At 38.7% G+C, this 20,405-nt stretch overlaps 1 protein-coding gene across 1 annotated transcript in view; it reads right to left on the reverse strand.

Moving 5' to 3' along the window:
- Positions 1 to 20,405, reverse strand: part of UBE2R2 (ubiquitin conjugating enzyme E2 R2) — a 120,200-nt gene that overhangs the window by 25,092 nt on the left and 74,703 nt on the right. The window contains exon 2 of the mRNA XM_044265511.1: positions 11,047 to 11,133. Coding sequence (XP_044121446.1) covers positions 11,047 to 11,133 — 87 coding nt within the window. The remainder of the gene's footprint in view (positions 1 to 11,046; positions 11,134 to 20,405) is intronic.

A 20,405-nucleotide genomic window follows, 5' to 3' on the forward strand; every position in this document is an offset into this window, starting at 1 on the left:
GAAAAAAGTACTTAAGCAAGACATCTATACACATGGTCACAGCAGCACTATTCACATATCTAAAAGGTGGAGAAGGTCCAAATGTCCATCAATAGATGGATGGATACTATGGATATCATCCAGCCGTTAAGGATAAATGAAGAACTGGGGCCCATGCATGGCTAAGTCAAAGTAGCCGACTTATGGTTTCAACTCAGGTCATTATCCAACAGCCCCGAGACTGAGCCCTGCATTTGGCTCTGCGCTTAGTGTGGAGTCAGCTTCAGATTCTCTCTCCTTCTCCTCCAGGTTGCACATCCACCTTCTCTCTCAAATAAATAAAATCTTTCTTTTAAAAAAATGAAGTACTGATACACAACATAACATGGAGGAACTTCTAAAACATTAGACTAAGTGAAAGCCAGAGACAAAAGGTCCATATTGTATGATTCTCTCTTTATTTATTTATTTATTTGACAGAGATCACAAGTAGGCCGAGAGGAAGGCAGAGAGAGAGAGGAAGGGAGCAGGCTCCCTGCCGAGCAGAGAGGCCGATGCGGGGCTCAATCCCAGGACCCTGGGATCATGACCTGAGCTGAAGGCAGAGGCTTAACCCACTGAGTCACCCAGGCGCCCCTGTATGATTCTCTTTTTAGGAAATATCCAGAATATATAAACACACAGAGATAGAAAGTTGGGGACATGGCTGTCAGAGACTAGGACTAGGGTGAAATGGGAATGGAGAAAAACTGTGTTATGGGTAAGGTATTTAGTATTTATACAGGAGTGATGGAAATACTTTACAAACAGAGGTGACAACTGAACAACACTGGGACCATATATTAAAGGTCACTGAATTATGTTTACTTTAAATGGTTCATTTTATGTATGTGAATTTTACCTCAATAAATTACTATTATTTATTATAATTATTATTTTTAAAGTATAGGGAAAGTTCTGGGTCTCCATAAATGATGCATTTTTAAGATTTTAATTTATTTATTTGAGAGAAAGCATGCACACAAGTAGGGAGTGGTGGGGGACAGAGGAAGGAGACTCCCCGCTGAGCAGGACTCTGAGATCACCACCTAAGTCAAAGGCAGATAGACACTTAGCTGCCTTGAGCCACCTAGGTACCCCCAGACAGTTCTAAATGTAAAATTAAGGCTATCTAGCCTAGGCCCCCTCCAAATCTAATTAAACTGAAATCTCTAGTATTCTTTATTTTTAAAAACTTCTCCGCAGGATTCTGATTTGCAGCCAACCTTGGGCATAGCACTGCCAAGGGAAATCTTTTCCCTGTACCTTAAATTTAGAGAGACTGGATAAGATCTGCAAATCCATGAATATAAACTACATAAATGTATATTAAATCCTGCTTGTCAAAGACTAATTACAAACCAGAGCCCAGCTCTACAAAAGGACAAATTTGGTGGCCTAAATATTATTATGTTCTCAATACTGGCTAATATACCTATACTTAAATCCTTCAAGTTTGTATACTCTTACAGAGCAAACTAGTGTCCTTATTTAATTTTTTAAAAGAGAAACTGTAAGGAAAAATGAAAAATCTAACTAAAAAATAATAAACTCAAACTTTTAATAATGTATATTATTAAATCGCATTTGCTAGGTAAAATCTCAACACCCAATCAGAATCAAAATCATCTGGTTTCTGGTGACTTTCTTCACCTTACTCCTTTGTTCATATAAACCAAGATGAAAGTCACACAGAGATTTTGACAGTTCTACAGGAACATTCCACAAACTTTTCCCTAATGATTTAGGACTAAAGAATATTTTACAGGTCAAGTAATGAGTTGTTTTAATGCCAGAAACAAAAAATATGTATGTTTTACTGGGTACAAAAGAAAAGTTATGTCAATTTATCTTAGTAGTTAAAGCAAACAAACTACAGGTTACCAACTTCTGATCAGCACATAAAAGAAAGCATTCATATTCATTTGAAGAATCTTTTTTTTTTTCTTGAAGATTTTATTTATTTATTTGACAGAGATCACAAGTAGGCGGAGAGGCAGGCAGAGACAGGTGGGGAAGTAGGCTCCCTGCTTAGGGAGCCTGATTTGGGGCTCGATCCCAGGACCCTGCGATCATGACCTGAGCCAAAGGCAGAGGCTTAAACTGAGCTACCCAGGCGCCCCTCTGAAGAAGAATCTTTAAATGAATTCAAAGAGAAATGTTTTGTTCAGGTCCATTTTTAAAGACCACTGACCAAAATTATGTAAATTTTTAATGTTCATCAAATGCACACTTTTTGTAAGAGTTTATTTATTTGAGAGAGAAGGAGAGAGAGGGGGAGGGAAAACGAATGTGGGGGATAGGGTCAGAGGGAGAAGCAGACTCCCCACCAAGCAGGGAGCCTGACGTGGGGCTCAATCCGGGGACTCCAGAATCATGACCTGAGCCAAAGGCAGTCACTCAACCAACTGAGCCACCCAGGTTCCCTTCAAATGCTCACTTTAAAAATTGATAATAAATACTGATAACATTTTAACAAACACTCAGCATCTTTATGTGGATTAAGTTCAAGCATGTACAATACAGAAACAGAATTTGTCTCCCCTCTACAGAGGAACAGAGAGCAACTATAGACAAGTAATAAATTTTTTTTTCCACGAGTAATAAATGTTTTAACTTCCCCATTCTACACTTTACTCCAAATAAAGTCTGTAGTTTACTTAACAGTATTGTACCAAAGAGAATGTACTATTCTTGCACAAGATGTTAACATTAGAGAAACCTGAGTAGAAGTTATATGAGAACTTTCTGTACTATTCTGCAAACTCTAAAGCCTAAAATTATTTTTAAGGAGTGGATTTATTTTTAATTTTTTAAAAGACTGTGTGTGGGGGCGCCTGGGTGGCTCAGTGGGTTGAGCCACTGCCTTCGGCTCAGGTCATGATCCCAGGGTCCTGAGATCGAGTCCCGCATCGGGCTCTCTGCTCAGCAGGAAGCCTGCTTCCTCCTCTCTCTCTCTCTGCCTACTTGTGATCTCTGTCAAATAAATAAATAAATTCTTTAAAAAAAAAGAAAAAAAAAAAGCCTCTGCCTTCGGCTCAGGTCATGATTTCAGGGTCCTGGGATCGAGCCCTACATCGGGCTCTCTGCTCAGGTGGGAGCCTGCTTCCCCTCCTCTCTGCCTGCTTGGGATCTCTGTCTGTCAAATACATAAATAAAAATCTTTAAAAACAAAACAAAAAAACAAAGACCGCGCGCGCGTGTGTGTGTGTGTGTGTGCGCGCGCGCGCTTAATTTTACTTGAGAGAGAGAGACAGAGAGAGAGAGAGAGCCAGAGAGCACAAGGGGAGGGGCAGAGGGGAAGGAGAAGCAGGCTTCCACTGAGCAGGGAGTCAAACTTGGGGCTCTATCCCAGGACCCTGCAATCATGACCTGAGCTGAAGGCAGAGGCTTAACCCACTGAGCCACCCGGGCACCCCAAAATTGGGTTTAAACCTCACATCTTTGGTATATTTATAGCACCCAGACATTGAAATGAAAGTATTTTAATAAAAATTATAAATGTTTGGGGCACCTGGGTGGCTCAGTAGGTTAAAGCCTCTGCCTTCGGCTCAGGTCATGGTCCCAGGGTCCTGGGATTGAGTCCCGCATCCAGGCTCTCTGCTCAGGAGGGAGCCTGCTTCCCTGACTACTTGTGATCTCTGATAGATAAATAAATAGATAGATAGATAGATTTTTTAAAAAAAGATTATAAATGTTTGGGCGCCTGGGTAGCTCAGTGGGTTAAGCCGCTGCCTTCGGCTCAGGTCATGATCTCGGGGTCCTGGGATCGAGTCCCGCATCGGGCTCTCTGCTCAGCAGGGAGCCTGCTTCCTCCTCTCTCTCTCTGCCTGCCTCTCTGCCTACTTGCAATCTCTCTCTGTAATAAAAAAAAAAAATTTTGTAATAAAAAAAAGATTATAAATGTTTTAGAATTTTAAAATTTTGTATTTAAATTTTATATGAAATATGTTCAATAATGAACTTAAGCAGTTTATCCTAGCATTAAAAAAATCATCAGAGAATATAGTATTATAACTTTATTTGTAACTGATTCTAATATACTTCTTTGGTTTTATTATTTGATTCCTGGGAGGAATAACAAAGTAAATTCCCAGAGAAACCACAGAAAATCCAGAGCTCTATTAGATAATTCCACCAAAAGAAGAAAAGAATAATTAAATCAAAGAGAAAGAAATGTACATTAAATGAGCAAAGGAGATGAAGCAGAACTAGGTGAGGTATCATTTGTTGCATTTTCTAACAATTTTACTGAGTGTTATCAAATAAGAAAGGACTAAGCCCTTATTTTAAAGCACCCTGCTATCTAAAGGATTCGAATGAATTTCCTAATTATCTCGCTGTGAATATAGTGGTGTACACAGAACACAGAAAGACCATATGTGGATGGGAGGGAGGAACGGGTGAAAAAGACAGGTAACCGGGATGGTAATTTATGTGTCAACTTGACTCGGCTAAGGGATGCTCAGACAGCTGGTGAAACATTACTTCCAGGTGTGAAGATGATCCCAGAAAAAATTAATTATTTCTATCCGTAGACTAAATAAAGAATATCCACCATAATGGGAACAGAGATCCTACTGGGGAAAGCATTATCCAGTCCATGAGAATCTGAAAAGAACAAAAATGCAAAGGACAAATTCAACTGAGCTGGAACACTGAAACTCTGGGTTTTGGGGCCTTGGTACTCTAGGATTGCCACCAGCAGCTTCCTAGTTTCCAGGCTTTTGGATTCAATCTAAATTATACTCCCAGCTTTCCTAGTTTTACAGCTTGTAGAGATTGTGCAATTTCTCAGACTTGATAACCATGTGAGCCAACCTTTATAATAAACCTCCTCTAGTATTTATCTCTATGCATGCTCTAGGTTCTGTTTCTCTGGAGAACCATAATACAGTATTACTACTGCTTTTACCTGGTCTTTTCTGAATAATTAAAATATAATTTATGATTACAGGACACCTGGGTGACTCAGTTGGTAAAGGAACTGTCTTCGGCTTAGGTCATGATCCCGGAGTCCCAAGATTGAGTCCTGCATCAGGCTCCCAGCTTCTTGGGGAGTCTGTTTCTCTCTCTGACCTTCTCTCCTCTCATGCTCTTTCTCAAATAAATAAATAAATAAAATCTTTAAAAAAATAATTTGTGATTATAACTTTATTGTAGAGGACTCTTGACATATGCAGTTCTTTCAATTTCTGAAAAGCTGATAATGGCATACCATCCAACTAAATTATTAGAAAGATCATAAACTATGTGTAATTAGGCCCATTCATTACTACAAAGCCTTAATTTTATTATCCCAAAAAGTTATGGTTCTGTAGACTCGGCAAAAACACTTATACGGCGCCTGGGTGGCTCAGTGGGTTGGGCCGCTGCCTTCGGCTCGGGTCATGATCTCGGAGTCCTGGGATCGAGTCCCGCATCGGGCTCTCTGCTCGGCGGGGAGCCTGCTTCCTCCTCCCTCTCTCTCTCTCTCTCTCTCTCTCTCTCTCTGCCTGCCTCTCTGCCTACTTGTGATCTCTCTCTGTCAAATAAATAAATAAATAAAATCTTAAAAAAAAAAAACAAAAAAACACTTATACGAGATACCAGAGCGCTAGCTCGCTCTCTACTCAAGCCTTGGTGAGGACACAAGAGTCTTCAGAAACCAACCATGCTGGTACCCTGATGTTCGAGTTCTAGTTTCCCAACCTGTGAAAAAATAAGTAACTTCTGTTTAAGCCATCCCCTGTATGCTACTGTTATGGCTGCCCAAGATAAGACAACATGTCTTGGGAATAGCCTATTAAAAAAAGCAGAATCTAATTGTAATCATTCTTAAAACAATAATATTTAAAAATACTATATCCTAAAGATAATCAAATACTGTGCTTTCTATTCAATTTTGCAGTGAACCTAAAACTACTCTTAAAAAATAGTATACTCTAGGGGCAACTGAATGGCTCAGTTGGTTAGGCAATTGCCTTCCGCTCTTGATGCTGGAGTCCCAGGATGGAGTATGGCATCAGGCTCCCTGCTCAGCAGGGAGTGTGCTTCTCCCTTTGACCCTCTCCATTCTCAGGCTCTCTTTCTCTCTCTCAAATAAAAAAAAATTTTTTTAATTAAAAAATAAAATACCAGTATGTTCTTCAAAAATTTTTTTAAGATTTTAGTTATTTGAAAGAGAGAGAGAAAAAGCACAAGGAGGTGAAGCAGCAGGCAGAGGGAGAGGGAGAAGCCCAATATGGGGCTCGATCCCAGGATCTAGAGATCATACCTAAGCCAAAGGCAGATGCCCAACCATATGAGTCACCCAGGCTTGCCCCCCCATTTTTCAAATAAATGATAAAGAACAGAGAGATTATGAGTTGCCATAGCTGTAAAGTTCATAGCTATAAAGTTCATGTATAAAAACCTCTTTTTAATACATGGTCCATGAGGCAAGTGGGGTTTATTGCTTGTCTACATTGAAAATGCAATTACCTTTAACCAGGAACTGTATTTTTTAGCTCACTCAACATACTACAAAGTGGATAGGAGTAGAATGACGACAAATTCGTATTAAATTTCTTTTGTTCTCTAAGCTTCCCCTTGATGTTTATAAATTTCACAAACTTGGCAACGATAAAGGAACTAAGTTTTGTTAGATATATCCATGGACACATTATTGCAACCCCAAAAGTAGTAAATACTGCAGTGTTATAAGAGTGAACTTAATTGTTTTAACATTTTCTGCCTACTTGTGATCTCTCTCTGTCAAATGAATAAATAAAATCTTTAAAAAAAAAAAAACTGTAACTAAGCTGTAGTGATTTTTAAAACTTGACATAAACTATTTTCTAACAACAACAGTCTTTACAATATTTATTTTTACTCATTCATTTACTCATTCATTTATTTAGTAGGCTCTATGCCCAGTGTAGAGCCCAACAAGGGATTTGAACTCGAGACTCTGAGATCAAGATCTGAGCTGAGATCAAGAGTCAAACACTCGGGGTGCCTGGGTGGCTCAGTGGGTTAAAGCCTCTGCCTTCGGCTCAGGTCATGACCCCAGGGTCCTGGGATCCAGCCCCGCATAGGGCTCTCTGCTCGGCAGGGAGCCTGCTTCCTCCTCTCTCTCTGCCTGCTTCTCTGCCTACTTGTGATCTCTGTCAAATAAATAAATAAAATCTTAAAAAAAAAAAAAAGTCAAACACTCAACCAACTAAGCCACCCAGGTATCCCTAATACATACACACACACACACACACACACACGTATATATGTATGTATACATATATATATTAATTTAAAAATTCTATTTATTGGGTGCCTGGGTGGCTCAGTGGGTTAAGCCGCTGCCTTCGGCTCAGGTCATGATCTCAGGGTCCTGGGATCAAGTCCTGCATCAGGCTCTCTGCTCAGCAGGGAGCCTGCTTCCTCCTCTCTCTCTCTCTGCCTGCCTCTCTGCCTACTTGTAATCTCTCTCTGTCAAATAAATAAATAAAATCCTTAAAAAAAAAAAATTCTATTTATTTATTTGTCAGAGGCAGAGAGAGAGAGACAGTGCGTACAAGCAGGGGAAGCTGCAGGCGGAGGGAGAAGCAGGCTCCCAGATGAGCAAGGAGCCCGATGCGGGGCTCGACCCCAGGACCCTGTGATCACAACCTGAGCCAAAGGCAGCAGCTTAACAGACTGAGCCACCCAGGAGTCCCCCACTACAATACTTATTTTTGATGCCCATGAAGTCAATATATCAAAAACTTTTTTAAAATAAAGGTTGTACGAGCAGGGGGAGCGGAAGGCAGAGGGAGAAGCAGGCTCCCTCCTGAGCAGAAAGCCTGATGCAGGACATCCCAGGATCTTGGGATCATGACCTAAACCGAAGGCAGATGCTTAACCAGTTGAGCCACCCAGGAGCCCCTATCAAAAACTCTTTCATCACAGGGCGCCTGGGTGGCTCAGTGGGTTGAAGCCTCTGCCTTCGGCTCAGGTCATGATCTCAGGGTCCTGGGAACAAGCCCCGCATCAGGCTCTCTGCTCAGCGGGGAGCCTGCTTCCCCCTCTCTCTCTGACTGCCTCTCTGCCTACTTGTGATCTCTGTCAAATAAATAAATAAAATCTTTAAAAAAAAAACCAAAAAACTCTTTCATCAAGTCCCTTTTTCTGGAATTTGAGGAGTCTGCTTTTGGTTTTTGATTGGGTTGTTTCATTGTGTCCCCTCCCCTGCAGTTTTATTATAAGTAACTCCACAGTAAACTTTTTGGTGACGAGAGTGATTTGACACTGAGGTCCACCATGTGTCCACCTTAAGTAGACAACACAGGTAGGTGAGTAGAGAACCACCACAAGAATAGCCCTTTGGCTAAAAAGCAAGAGCCCTATTCTCTAGAAGCACAAATACTGACATAGGCCCTCAAAAAGCTAAATTCTAGGGAGCCTGGGTAGCAGAGCTGGTTAAGTGTCTGACTTTGAGGTTAGGCTCAGGTCATGTTGAAAATAATGATCCACTGCTAAATATTAAAGAGACAGAACTAAATAGCCTACCTTAATAGTGTGAAAATAGTGGAAAGGTGAGTTTACCTATATTTTATTCCTTCAGTTTTCAATTCCTTTCCTTGTTTTTTGTTTCTTATATGATGGGTTTGGGATTTAGATAACTTGAGATGGAAACAAGTGAATATACCGCTTTAAGGTAAATTAGTCTTCAACAGCAAAACAGAAGCTTATTTTCTCACTTCTCTCTTGCTATCTAAAATCTATCTATAAATAGGGGCGCCTGGGTGTCTTAGTGGGTTAAGGCCTAAGGCCTCTGCCTTCAGCTCGGGTCATGATCCCAGGGTCCTGGGATGGAGCCCCAAGTAGGGCTCTCTGCTCAGCAGGGAGCCTGCTTCCTCCTCTCTGCCTGCCTCTCCACCTAACTTGTGATCTCTGTCAAATAAACAAATAAAATCTTAGGGGCACCTGGGTGGCTCAGTGGGTTAAAGCCTCTGCCTTCAGCTCAGGTCATGATCCCAGGGTCCTGAGATAGAGCAGGAAATCGAAGCAGGGAGCCTGCTTCCCTTCCTCTCTCTCCCTGCCTGCCTCTCTGCCTACTTGTGATCTCTGTCTGTCAAGTAAACAAATAAATAAATAAATAAATAAAATCTTTTAAATAAATAAAATATTTAAAAAATAATAAAATAAATCTATAAATAAATAAAATATATATACATATATATATATTACATGGACAGAGACACAAAAATATTTCTATGTGTATTGAACTCACTTTGAATTTATGAAACAGCAAATTGCTTCCATGTCTCTCTCCTATAATGAATGGGTAACTTAGTTATACGGAATAATATAAGGTATTTACTATTGTTTATTCATATTATGATTATGTCAAATACCAAAGATACTATAGCAATATTCTGGGAGCTTATTTCTGGAACTGTAACCACAAATCACCTTTTGAACACCAGCTTGTTCTGTTTAAAGAAGAAAAGAGGGGTGCCTGGGTGTGACTCAGTCAAACGTCTCATTCTTAATTTCAGTCAAGATCTCAGGGTTGGGGCGCCTGGGTGGCTCAATGGGTTAAAGCCTCTGCCTTCGGCTCGGGTCGTGATCCCAGGGTCCTGGGATCCAGCCCCGCATCGGGCTCTCTGCTCAGAAGAGGCTGTTTCCTCCTCTCTCTCTCTCTGCCTGCCTCTCTGCCAACTTGAGATCTGTCAAATGAATAAATAAATAAAATCTTTAAAAAAAAAAAAAAAATCTCAGGGTTGTCAGATTGAGCCCCACGTGGGGCTCCTCGCTGGCAAGGAGTCTGCTTAAGATTGTATGTCTCTCTCCCTCAACCCCTCCTGGCTTCTAAAAAAAAAAAAAGTGGGGTAGGTACCTGGGTGGCTCAGTCAGTTAAAGCGAAGCGACTGACTTTTGATTTCAGCTCTGGTCATGATCTCAGGGTTGGGGGACTGAGCCCTGTGTCAGGTTCCATACTCAGCTGGGAGTCTATTAGGATTCTCTCTCTCCCTCTGCCACTTCCCGAACCGCCCCCAAACATAGATTTTCTCTCTCTCTCTCTCTCAAATAAATAATAAATAAATAGAAAAGGGGGGGAAGTGAAGATAACACTTCAAAGAAAAAGCAAGTTGTGAAAAACACTAAGGCTGCTCCAGTGTGCTAATTTATACAGATGGAGATCCAAATTCAGGACTCTAGAGAAAGTTTTTCATTACTTGCATACAAGCGATTCAAAGATGACATTGCTCTGTTTCTAGAGCAAAGGAGCTTCCCAATATACACCAGGCCAATAAAAGACTAATGGCTGTAAATTTTAAAAAGCAATTTTATGTTTGGGCCACAGCTTTAATAAAATGAAACCACCTCAAAAAAAAAAAAAAAAAAAAAAAAAAAAAGAAACCACCTCAGAACCTCATTACAATGAAAAATATTACAGAATGGTAAAGGAGTGGACTCTAAGGATATTTTATATGATCCTGACATAAGTATCCTGAGAAACAAAATGCATCATTCTACCATCCTTACAGATTAGCCCAAGGCTAAGTACATTTCACCAACAAAACTAGAAATGATTCCCTCAGGCTTGTGAATTTGTCCAAGAGAAGAACCTCACCTTGGATTCATTCTCAAAGAGACGCTCAACTGTTCTGCAGCAATTCCTAAAAGTAGGCCGGTCCAAATGTAGGATAAATTCCCCTAAAAAGCTCAATTTCTGATCATAGCAACAGGTGACCATTACTGTGATGCTAGAGGATAGGTACACAAATTAATCTGTATGACTTTATATACTAATTTTTTTAAATGCAAGTCTTAACACATAGGCTTTATAATCTTAGCAATAAGGAACAAAGGTTTAAAACTGTATTGTTAAATATAACATACACTGGTAATATAAAACTACCCTCAATTTTGAATAATTAAACTAGGGATTACTAAAAGTGGGGAACCATGAACACTCCCTTGTGGCTACAGACTAACCACAGCATATGGAGATATAAAGGTTATTTTAAAGGACTGTATCTAAAAAGTGTATCTTCAGAGAAATTCACATCATATGTCTCTTACCTCATAAATGTTGGGATGCCACATTTTGGTCAAGAATCTGAAGGTAGGTGGTGAATATGGGTAGTCAATAGGAAATTTAATATGCGCCTGAAAAGAGAAAAAATGAAATGCTAATAAATCAGACTACAGGTTTTTCATCTGCCTAATAATTCACCTTATTATATCCCAGTGAAACAAAACTCCTTTCTACAGAGTAGATTCTTAGGATTAACAACTGCTCATATGTATTTTGTTAGCCCCAATATCAGAGTTATTATTAACACATTCTTAAAGCATCTCCTCAAATATTTATATGAGCTTTTGTTAATCACCAAAATTCAAAAGCCATACAATTTTTAATTAAACTCATATGAGTGAAAAACAGTATAGGTACAGGTGTGTCGCACTAATTTTACTGTACTTCATCACAAAAAATAATTACCACCACCTTATGGGGTACATAATACAGAACAAAGATAACTTTTAACTCACCTAACTGCTACCCAGAAGTAATAAAAGCTACCATTTTTTTGATCATGCATTATCCTTTATTAACATAAATATATATTAATATATGTCATATATATTATATATAATACATATATTAACATAAATATATTATTTGTTTCAGGGGTACAGACCTGTGATTCATTAGTCTTACACAATACACCTTAACACATACCCTTCTCCAATGTCCCTCACCCAACCACACCACCTCTCCCACCCTCCTCCCCTCCAGCAACCTTCAGTTTGTTTCCTGACATAGAGTCTTACGATTTGTCTCTCTCTGGTTTTGTCTTATTTCATTTTTTCCCTCTCTTCGCCTATTATCCTCTGTCTTGTTTCTCAAATTCCACATATCAGTGAGATCGTACGATAACTGTCTTTCTCTACTATTTTGGTACAGCTCCTTCCAGCAGGTGTTTTTTTGTTTTTTTGTTTTTTTGGTGTACACATTTATTTCCTTACAAAACTTATTTTCAAAAACTCAAATATACTGCATTTATACTCTTCTCCTGTCTATAATCATACATTTTCCTACAAAACAGTCTCTGAATACATAGCTGTTAGTGACTATGTAATGTTCCATTATATGAATATATAGACAAATCATTTAAAAAAACGACTTCTATATTTTGAAACATTTAGGTTGTTTTCACTCTTTTGCTATTATAAATAACTGCAGTGACTGTCCTTGGCAGTATCCCATACTTCAAATACGAAAAACCCAAAAAGATCCTCATCTAACAGTATACTAGAAGAGCCTGCGGAAGAGACAGAAAAGACAAGCTAAGAGTAAATAAGTTAAAACCAACATGGCATGTCAAGACACTTAAAATTTCTTTCTTCAATAAAAGCAATGAGAAAATTGGCAAGAATTTTAAGAATGAATTTTCAGAATGTAGAAAATAACCAAAGGTTTGTAGGAATTCAAAGAGCATCTATTTAAGAAAAAGAGCTGACCCTCAATAAGAATAGTGAACACTGTGGTGTTTTAACTTGCCCCAGTCCCGTGCCTGCCCTCCAGAGCTATGGTAACCTTAAAACTAACAAATTACATTCAAAGTGAAGACAAGCAGCCACAATGTGCTGAAATTTCTTCAAAGCCTTAATCTCCAAGAATTGTTACTTATCTGACCTTTTTAATGGTTCTCTAGAAAAATTCACTTGCAAGGTTGTCTATATTTGACCTGATCTGTAGCTTGGACAGCGTGAAAATAATTTTCTTGGGTGTGTTTGTTGACAACAATGATAGACAAATACTGAACTTCAAAGCTGCCTATTAGGTTGAACAATAGACTAACCAAAAAATTTAATAAGGGCTTTGAAAAATTCTAACAAATGCCTAAGAATCTAGAAGACTTGGCTCATATGCAGTGCTATGCATATGCCCAGGCTATACACATGCTCAGTAAAGTCCTAAGAATTCATTAGAAGGTCCAAAACTAATATCTTTGCCTGAACCTGAAGGATCTGCACAAGGAGGAACTAAAGGCTAAGGCAGAGTTCAAAACTGCCTAGGTGAGTGTTAAGGCATGCTTCAACATGCACACACAGCTGCTCTACAATGCCCAGGGAACTTGTTGGTTCCAGGAAATCAAATCAAACTAAGGAAATCGCTGTTCAATCATTAGCTCATCACTTAGCTAACAAAGTGGAGACTTTACAGGCAGAACAAGAATACAGACAAAACAGAATCAGGTCAGAAAACTAATTAAGCAAGGAAACAGTAACAATAAACAGCAACAAAAAAAAATCTTGTTGCCTCATTTTATTACTTAAATATCTATCTAGTTTTCAACGCACTACTATAGAACATGGGAGGAAAAAAAAAAAAAAACACCTTACAAACTATGGCCCATACAAAAGGATTAAAAACCCAATCAACAGAAACTGGAAGCCCACTGTTCCCTCTCCCACTGTCCTTGCTTATGTCCCCTCTCCCCTTGTGTCTCTGTCAAATAAATAAATGAAAATCTTAAAAAAAAAAAAAAAAAGAAAGAAAGAAAGAAAAGAAAAAAGAAAAAGAAACTGGAAGCCCAGATACTGAACTTCCCAGAGAAGCCCTTAAATCAGCTGAATTAAATGTTTAAAGAATTAAAGGAAACCATGGCTAAAGAACTAAGAAAGTATGAGAAAAAAGATATTTCAGCACACTGTGAAAATCAATAAAGAAAAATTACAAAAATTAAACTGAACAGTTTTTTGAGGAAAAAGAAAAATATGATTTTGTGGGGTGCAAGAGTACAATAACAACAACAAAAAGCTAGATGGGCTGAACAGTAGCTCTGAATAAGATGAAAAAAGAATCTGTGAAACTGAAGGTAGGTCAATTTAGATTACTCCATCTAAAGAAATAAAACTCTATGACTCAGAAACCAATATATGCATTACTGGGAATTCCAGCAGGGGATGGACCCCACCCCCAAAATCTGGCAAAATAAAGACCCCAAACATCCAAATTTAATGAAAGATATTAAGCCTCATAAACAAGAAGTTCAACAACTACCAGGAGACTAAACTCGAAGAGATCCACATCTATATATATCATAAATAAACTGCTGAAAGCCAAATACTATCTTGAAAGCAGCAAGCGACACGATCAATAATGCACAAGGTATCCTCAATAAGACAGGTAACTTCTAATCAGAAGCCAGAAAACAGTGCCGAAAGAACAAAATTTATCAACCCAAATTTCCATATCCAGTAAAATTATTCCTCAAAAAATGAAGGTGAATTAAGACATTACTAGACAAATGAAAACTAAGAACTCATAATGAGCATACATTATAAATATTTTTGGTTTATAACTTTTTCTCCTATCTGATTTAAAAGACAATTACAAATTGTAATAATTATAAATCTGTTGATGGGCACATAATGTATCAAGCTATAGTTTGTGTGGCTAAAGGGAAGGGATCAGAGAAGCAAAATTTTCAAATTTTTATTTTTTAATTCCAGTATAATTAACATACAGTGTTATATTAGTTTCATATGTAGAACACAATGATTCAACAATTCTATATATTACGCAATGCTCATCACAAGAAGTATATATACTCTTAATTCCCTTCACCTTGTTTCACCCAACCACGCCCACCTCAGGTAACCACGTTTGTTCTCTACATTTTAAAAGCCTACTTTGTTTCTTAAATTACACATATGGGTTAAATCACAAAGTATTTGTCCTTCTTTGACTTATTTCACTTAGCATTATACCCCCTAGATCAATCCACGTTGTTACAAATGGAAAAGTTTCATTCTTTCTCATGTTTAAGTAACATTCCATTGTATGTGCGTGCACACCCCACATTCTTTTTTTGTGCACATGTGTATGTATATACACACATTCTCTCTCTTTTTAAAAGATTTTTATTTCTTTCTTTGGAAGAGAGAGAGCGAGCACGCTGGAAAGAAAGTTAGAGGGAGGGAGAAGCAGGCTCCCCGCTGAGTAGGGAGGACCCTGGGATCATGACCCGAGCCAAAGGACTGAGCCACCCAAGCACCACATCCCATACTCTCTAATAGCCATTCATCTTGGATGGACACATGGGTTCCTTCCACATATGGCTACTGTAAATAATACTGCAATAAACCCAGGGGTATATATTTTTTTCTGAGTTAGTGTTCTCATAGTCTTTGGGTAAATACCCAGGGGTGGAATTACAGGACCATATGATGATAAAATAGAATGTATTTGGGGCACCTGGGCGGCTCAGTCGTTAATCATCTGCCTTTGGCTCAGGTCATGATCCCAGGATCCTGGGATCAAATCCCATATCTAGTTCCCTGCTCAGCAGGGAGTTTGCTTCTCCTTTCACTCCCCGCTTGTGTTCCCTCGCTCACTGTATCTCTCTCTGTCAAACAAATAAAATCTTAAAGAAAAAAAAAAAGTTTTTTTTAATATCTCTGACAGAGAGAGAGCACAAGCAGGGGCAGAGGGAGAAGTAGGCTCTCTGCTGAGCAGAGAGCCCAACAGAGAAGTGGGGCTCAATCCCAGGACCTTGAGACCATGACCTGAGCCAAAAGGCAGACAGAGGCCTAACCAACTGAGCCACCCAGGTGCCCCATTTTTTATTTTTTAAGGAACCTCCATAGTGTTTTCCACAGTGGCTGCACCAGTTTGCATTCCCATCAACAATGCACAAAGATTCCTTTTTCTCCATAACCTCTCCAACACTTGTTCTTTCTTGTGTCTTTGATTTTAGTCATTTTGACAGGAGTGAGATGATATCTCATTGTGGTTTTGGTTTGCATTTCCCTGATGATTAGTGATGCTGAACATCTTTTCATGTTCTGTTGGCCAACTTTAAGCCCAGAAGCAAAATTTTTGTATACTATTGAAATTAAGATGGTATTAAGTGATCTACTATAGTTACAAGATGTTGACTGTAGTCCCCAGGACAATCACAAGAGAATAACTAAAAAACTGAATACCCCTTCATGATTTAAAATACCCAAAAAGGGAATACAAGGTAAATTCCTCAATTTGATGAAGAATGTTGATTTTAAAAACCCTAACTAACATACTTAACAGTGAAAGACTGAATGCTTTTCTCCTAATTTCAGTAACAAGACACGGATGTCTGTTCTCTTCTGTACTTCTGTTCAAAACTACACTGAAGATACTAAGACAACTGAGCAAGGGAATGAAACAAAAAGCACCTTAGTCGGAAAGAAAGTAAAGTTATATGTATCTGCAGATGAAGTGATCTTGTATATAAAACATTCAAACAGGGCACCTGGGTGGCTCAGTTGGTTGAGCGAATGCCTTCGGCTCAGGTCAAGATCCCGGACTTCCAGGATCGAGTCCTGCATAGGGCTCACAGCTCTTTGGGGAGTCTACTTCTCCCTCTGACCTTCTCCTCTCTCATGCTCTCTCTCACTCATTCTCTCTCAAATAAATAAATAAAATCGTTAAAAAGAAAAATTCAAACAAATCCACTCAAAGTTATTAGAACAAGTTAACAAGTTCAGCAAGGTTGCAAGATACAAGATCAATAGATCAGTATCAGTTATAATTCTGTACAGTAGCATTTAAATAAACTGAAATGAGGAAAATACTATATACAATAGCATCAAAACAATACTTTAAAAATATTGAACAAAAGTGGCACAAAACCTATACTCTGTAAAATACAAAACACTGTTGAAAGAAATTAAAGACCCAAACAAATGGAAAGAGACTGTGTATTCATGGACTGCAAGACTTAATACTATTAAGATAGCAATCCTCCCCAAATTGATCTTCAGATTCAACATGATTTAATGGAAATTTCCAGCTTCCTTCCTTATAGAAAGGGAAAAGCTGGTACTAAAATTCATGTAAGGTGGTAATTCAGGGGACCCAGAATAGTCCAAACAGTCTTGAAAAAGAACAAATTTGGACAAGAAGAAAAAAGAGAAAGAGACTGAAAAACTCTTGTGGTAAGTTCACAATCCAGAGGCAAAGGCTCACTGAAAGATTGTGCCCTAAACACAGGAATAGAGAATGCTCTCCTCTCCCCTAACACCTTACCACCGTATTACTAAGACCTATTTACAGAGTTCCTTATATCCGGGTATATCATATCCAGCTATCCAAAAAAATAAATAAATAAATAAATAATCACAAGGCATACAAGAAAGAGATATAAGAAATAAATAGAATAATTATCACAACCAGAAATATGGCACATATTTTGGAATGATCAGACTGGGAATTTAAAACTCTAATATTCTAAAGTTGATTTTAATGAATTAGGTAGGTAGCATACAAAAACAGACAGCCAATGTAAGCAGAAAGTTGGAAGTCCTAAGAAAGAACTAAAGAGAAATGCTAGAGATTAAAAAACACTGTAACAAAAATGAAGAATGCCTATGATGAGCTTATTAAGACAGGACACAGCTGAGGAAAGAATCTCTGGGCTAGAGGTTATATCAAAAGAATTCATGAAAACTGAAAAGCAGAGAGATCAAAGACTGAAAAAAAAAAAGAATATCCAAGGACTGTGGGACAACTACAAAAAGGTGTAACATACATCGAAATAGGAATATGAGAAGGAACAAAAGACACACACCATAAAGAAAATGGGGGGAAAAAAACACCCACAGAATGAGAAAAAATATGTTCAAATTATTTTTCTGGTAGGGAATACATATCTGGAATATGCAAGAAATGTTTATAATTAGAGGCGCCTGGGTGGCACAGTCAGCTAAGCATCCGACTCTTGATTTCCCCTCAGGTCACGATCTCAGGCTCATGGGATTGAGCCTTGCATCTGGCTGTGCACTCAACAGGGGTCTGCTTGAGACTCTTTCTCCTTCTGCCACCTGCCCTACAACCCGGCCCTATACTGGCTCACCCTCTCTCTTTTAAAATCTTTAAATTAGAGGCATTAAGTCATTAAGCATCTGCCTTCCACTCAAGTCAGGATCCCAGGGTCTGGTATCAAGCCCTGCATCAGGCTCCCTGCTCAGCAGGAAGCCTTTTTCTCCCAATCCTACTCCCTCTGCTGCGTTCCCTCTCTTGTTCTCTCTCTCTTTCTCTAGTAAATAAATAAATCTTTTTAAAAAATTTTTAAATCTTAAGAAAAAGAATGTTTACAACTAAACAATAAAGAGGAATACAGGTATCCTTTGCTTTTCCAGAAGTTCAGATCACACCACTTTTCTTTCATAAAAGAACATTAGTACCTGTTGTCTCTAACAGAAAAAAAAATGTATTGAAGAGGATTTTCACTTCTGTGAAAGAAACACAAAAAGTGAAAATGGAATTCAATGTTTGTTTTGCAGCAAGCTGTTAATAGAAGTAGTGTACATATACCCTGAGCAACAAATGTAGCACTGCCAAGCTCCTTTGGCAACTCACCGCCATAGCTTTGAACTGTGTCTTTGAGCATCTGAGCTTTACCTGGATTTCTTTGTGTCAAGATATGCCCTAAGGTATTAGAAAAGCCTAACAAGTTATGTTTGGGGTTGAAGAACGCTCAAATTTTTTATAAGCCAAACACTTTGGCTTATAAAGTTTTTTCTTAAGATTTTATTTATTATTTGACAGAGTACACAAGCAGGGGAGCAGCAGAGGGAGAGCGGGAAGCAGGCTCCCCTCTGAGTAGGGAAGCCTGATGTGGAGCTTGATCCCAGGACCCTGACATCATGACCTGAGCTGAAGGCAGATGATTAAGTGACTGAGCCACCTAGGCACCCCTTATAAAAGTTTTCTTAGGAGCACTCTACTTTCAAAGATCAAGGGGACCCTGTAACTCAACTGAAAACAATAGGCAAAGCATGTGAATAAACATTTCCCAGAAAAGATAAACAAATGGCCAATAAGCACAAGAAAAGATGCTCAACATCATTAGCTTCAGGGAAATGCATATCAAAAGCATAATGAGATACTACTTCAAATCCACTAGGATGGGTATAAAGACACAGCAAAAACAGCTCTAAGAGAGAAGTTTATAGCAATACAGACTTATCTCAAGAAACGAGAAAAATCTCAAACAAACAATCTAAACTTCCACCTAAAGGAACTAGAAACAGAAGAATAAACAAACCCGAGGTTAGTAAAAGGAAGGAAATAATAAAGATCAGAGTGCAAGAAAGTAAAATACAGGCTAAAAAAACAATAAAAAAGACCAATGAAGGGCGCCTGGGTGGCTCAGTGGGTCAGGTTATGATCTCAGGGTCCTGGGATCGAGTCCCGCATCGGGCTCTCTGCTTGGCCGAGAGCCTGCTTCCTCCTCTCTCTCTGCCTGCCTCTCTGCCTACTTGTGATCTCTCTCTGTCAAATAAATAAAATCTTAAAAAAAAAAAAAAAGACCAATGAAACTAAGAGCTTATTCTTTGAAAAGATGAACACAATCGATAAACCTCTAGCCAGATGCATCAAAAAGAGAAAAAGCACAAATAAATTCGGAAATGAAAGGGAAGTTATAACCAATACCACAGAAAGCCGATCTTTTTTTTTTTTTAAAGATTTTATTTATTTATTTGACAGACATAGATCACAAGTAGACAGAGAGGCAGGCAGAGAGAGAGGAAGGGAAGCAGGCACTCCACTGAACAGAGAGCCTGATGCGGGGCTCGATCCCAGGACCCTGAGATCATGACCTGAGCCGAAGGCAGAGGGTTAACCCACTGAGCCACCCAGGCGCCCCCCAGAAAGCCAATCTTAGGAGACTACTATAAATAATTATATGCCAACAAACTGGGTAACCTAAAAGGAATGGATAAACTCCTAGAAACATACAATCTTCCAAAACTAAATCAGGAAGAAATAGAAAATCTGAACAGGGGCATGTGGGTGGCTCAGTTGTTACTAAGCGGCAACCTTCGGCTCAGGTCATGATCCCAGGGTCCTGGGATTGAGCCCTGCATTGGGCTTCCTGCTTGATGGGAAGCCTGCTTCTCCCTCTGCCTGATGCTTCCTCTACTTGTGCTCTCTCTCTCTCTCTCTCTGTCAAATAAATAAAATCTTTTAAAGAAAGAAAAAATGTGAACAGACCCATTACTAGTAATGAAATTGAATCAGTTATCAAAAAATTACCAAAAAATAAATGTCTAGAACCAGGTAGATTCACAGGCAAATTCTACCAAGCATTTTAGAGTTAATACCTACTCTCTTCAAACTATTCCAAAAATAGAAGGAAAGCTTCCAAATACATTCTACAAAGCCTGAATTATCCCAATACCAAAACCAGACAGAGACAGCGCAAAAAAAGGGAGAAAATTATAGGTCAATATCCCTGACAAACACAGATGCAAATACCTGCAATAAAATGTTAGCAAAGCAAATTCAACAATACATTGAAAGAATCATATACATCATGATCAATGTGGATTTACTGGGGGGATGCAAGGATGGTTAAAAATCTGCAAATCAAGCAACAAGGATA

Source organism: Neovison vison, chromosome 9, assembly GCF_020171115.1.
Source record: "Neovison vison isolate M4711 chromosome 9, ASM_NN_V1, whole genome shotgun sequence".
Lineage (NCBI taxonomy): Eukaryota > Metazoa > Chordata > Mammalia > Carnivora > Mustelidae > Neogale > Neogale vison.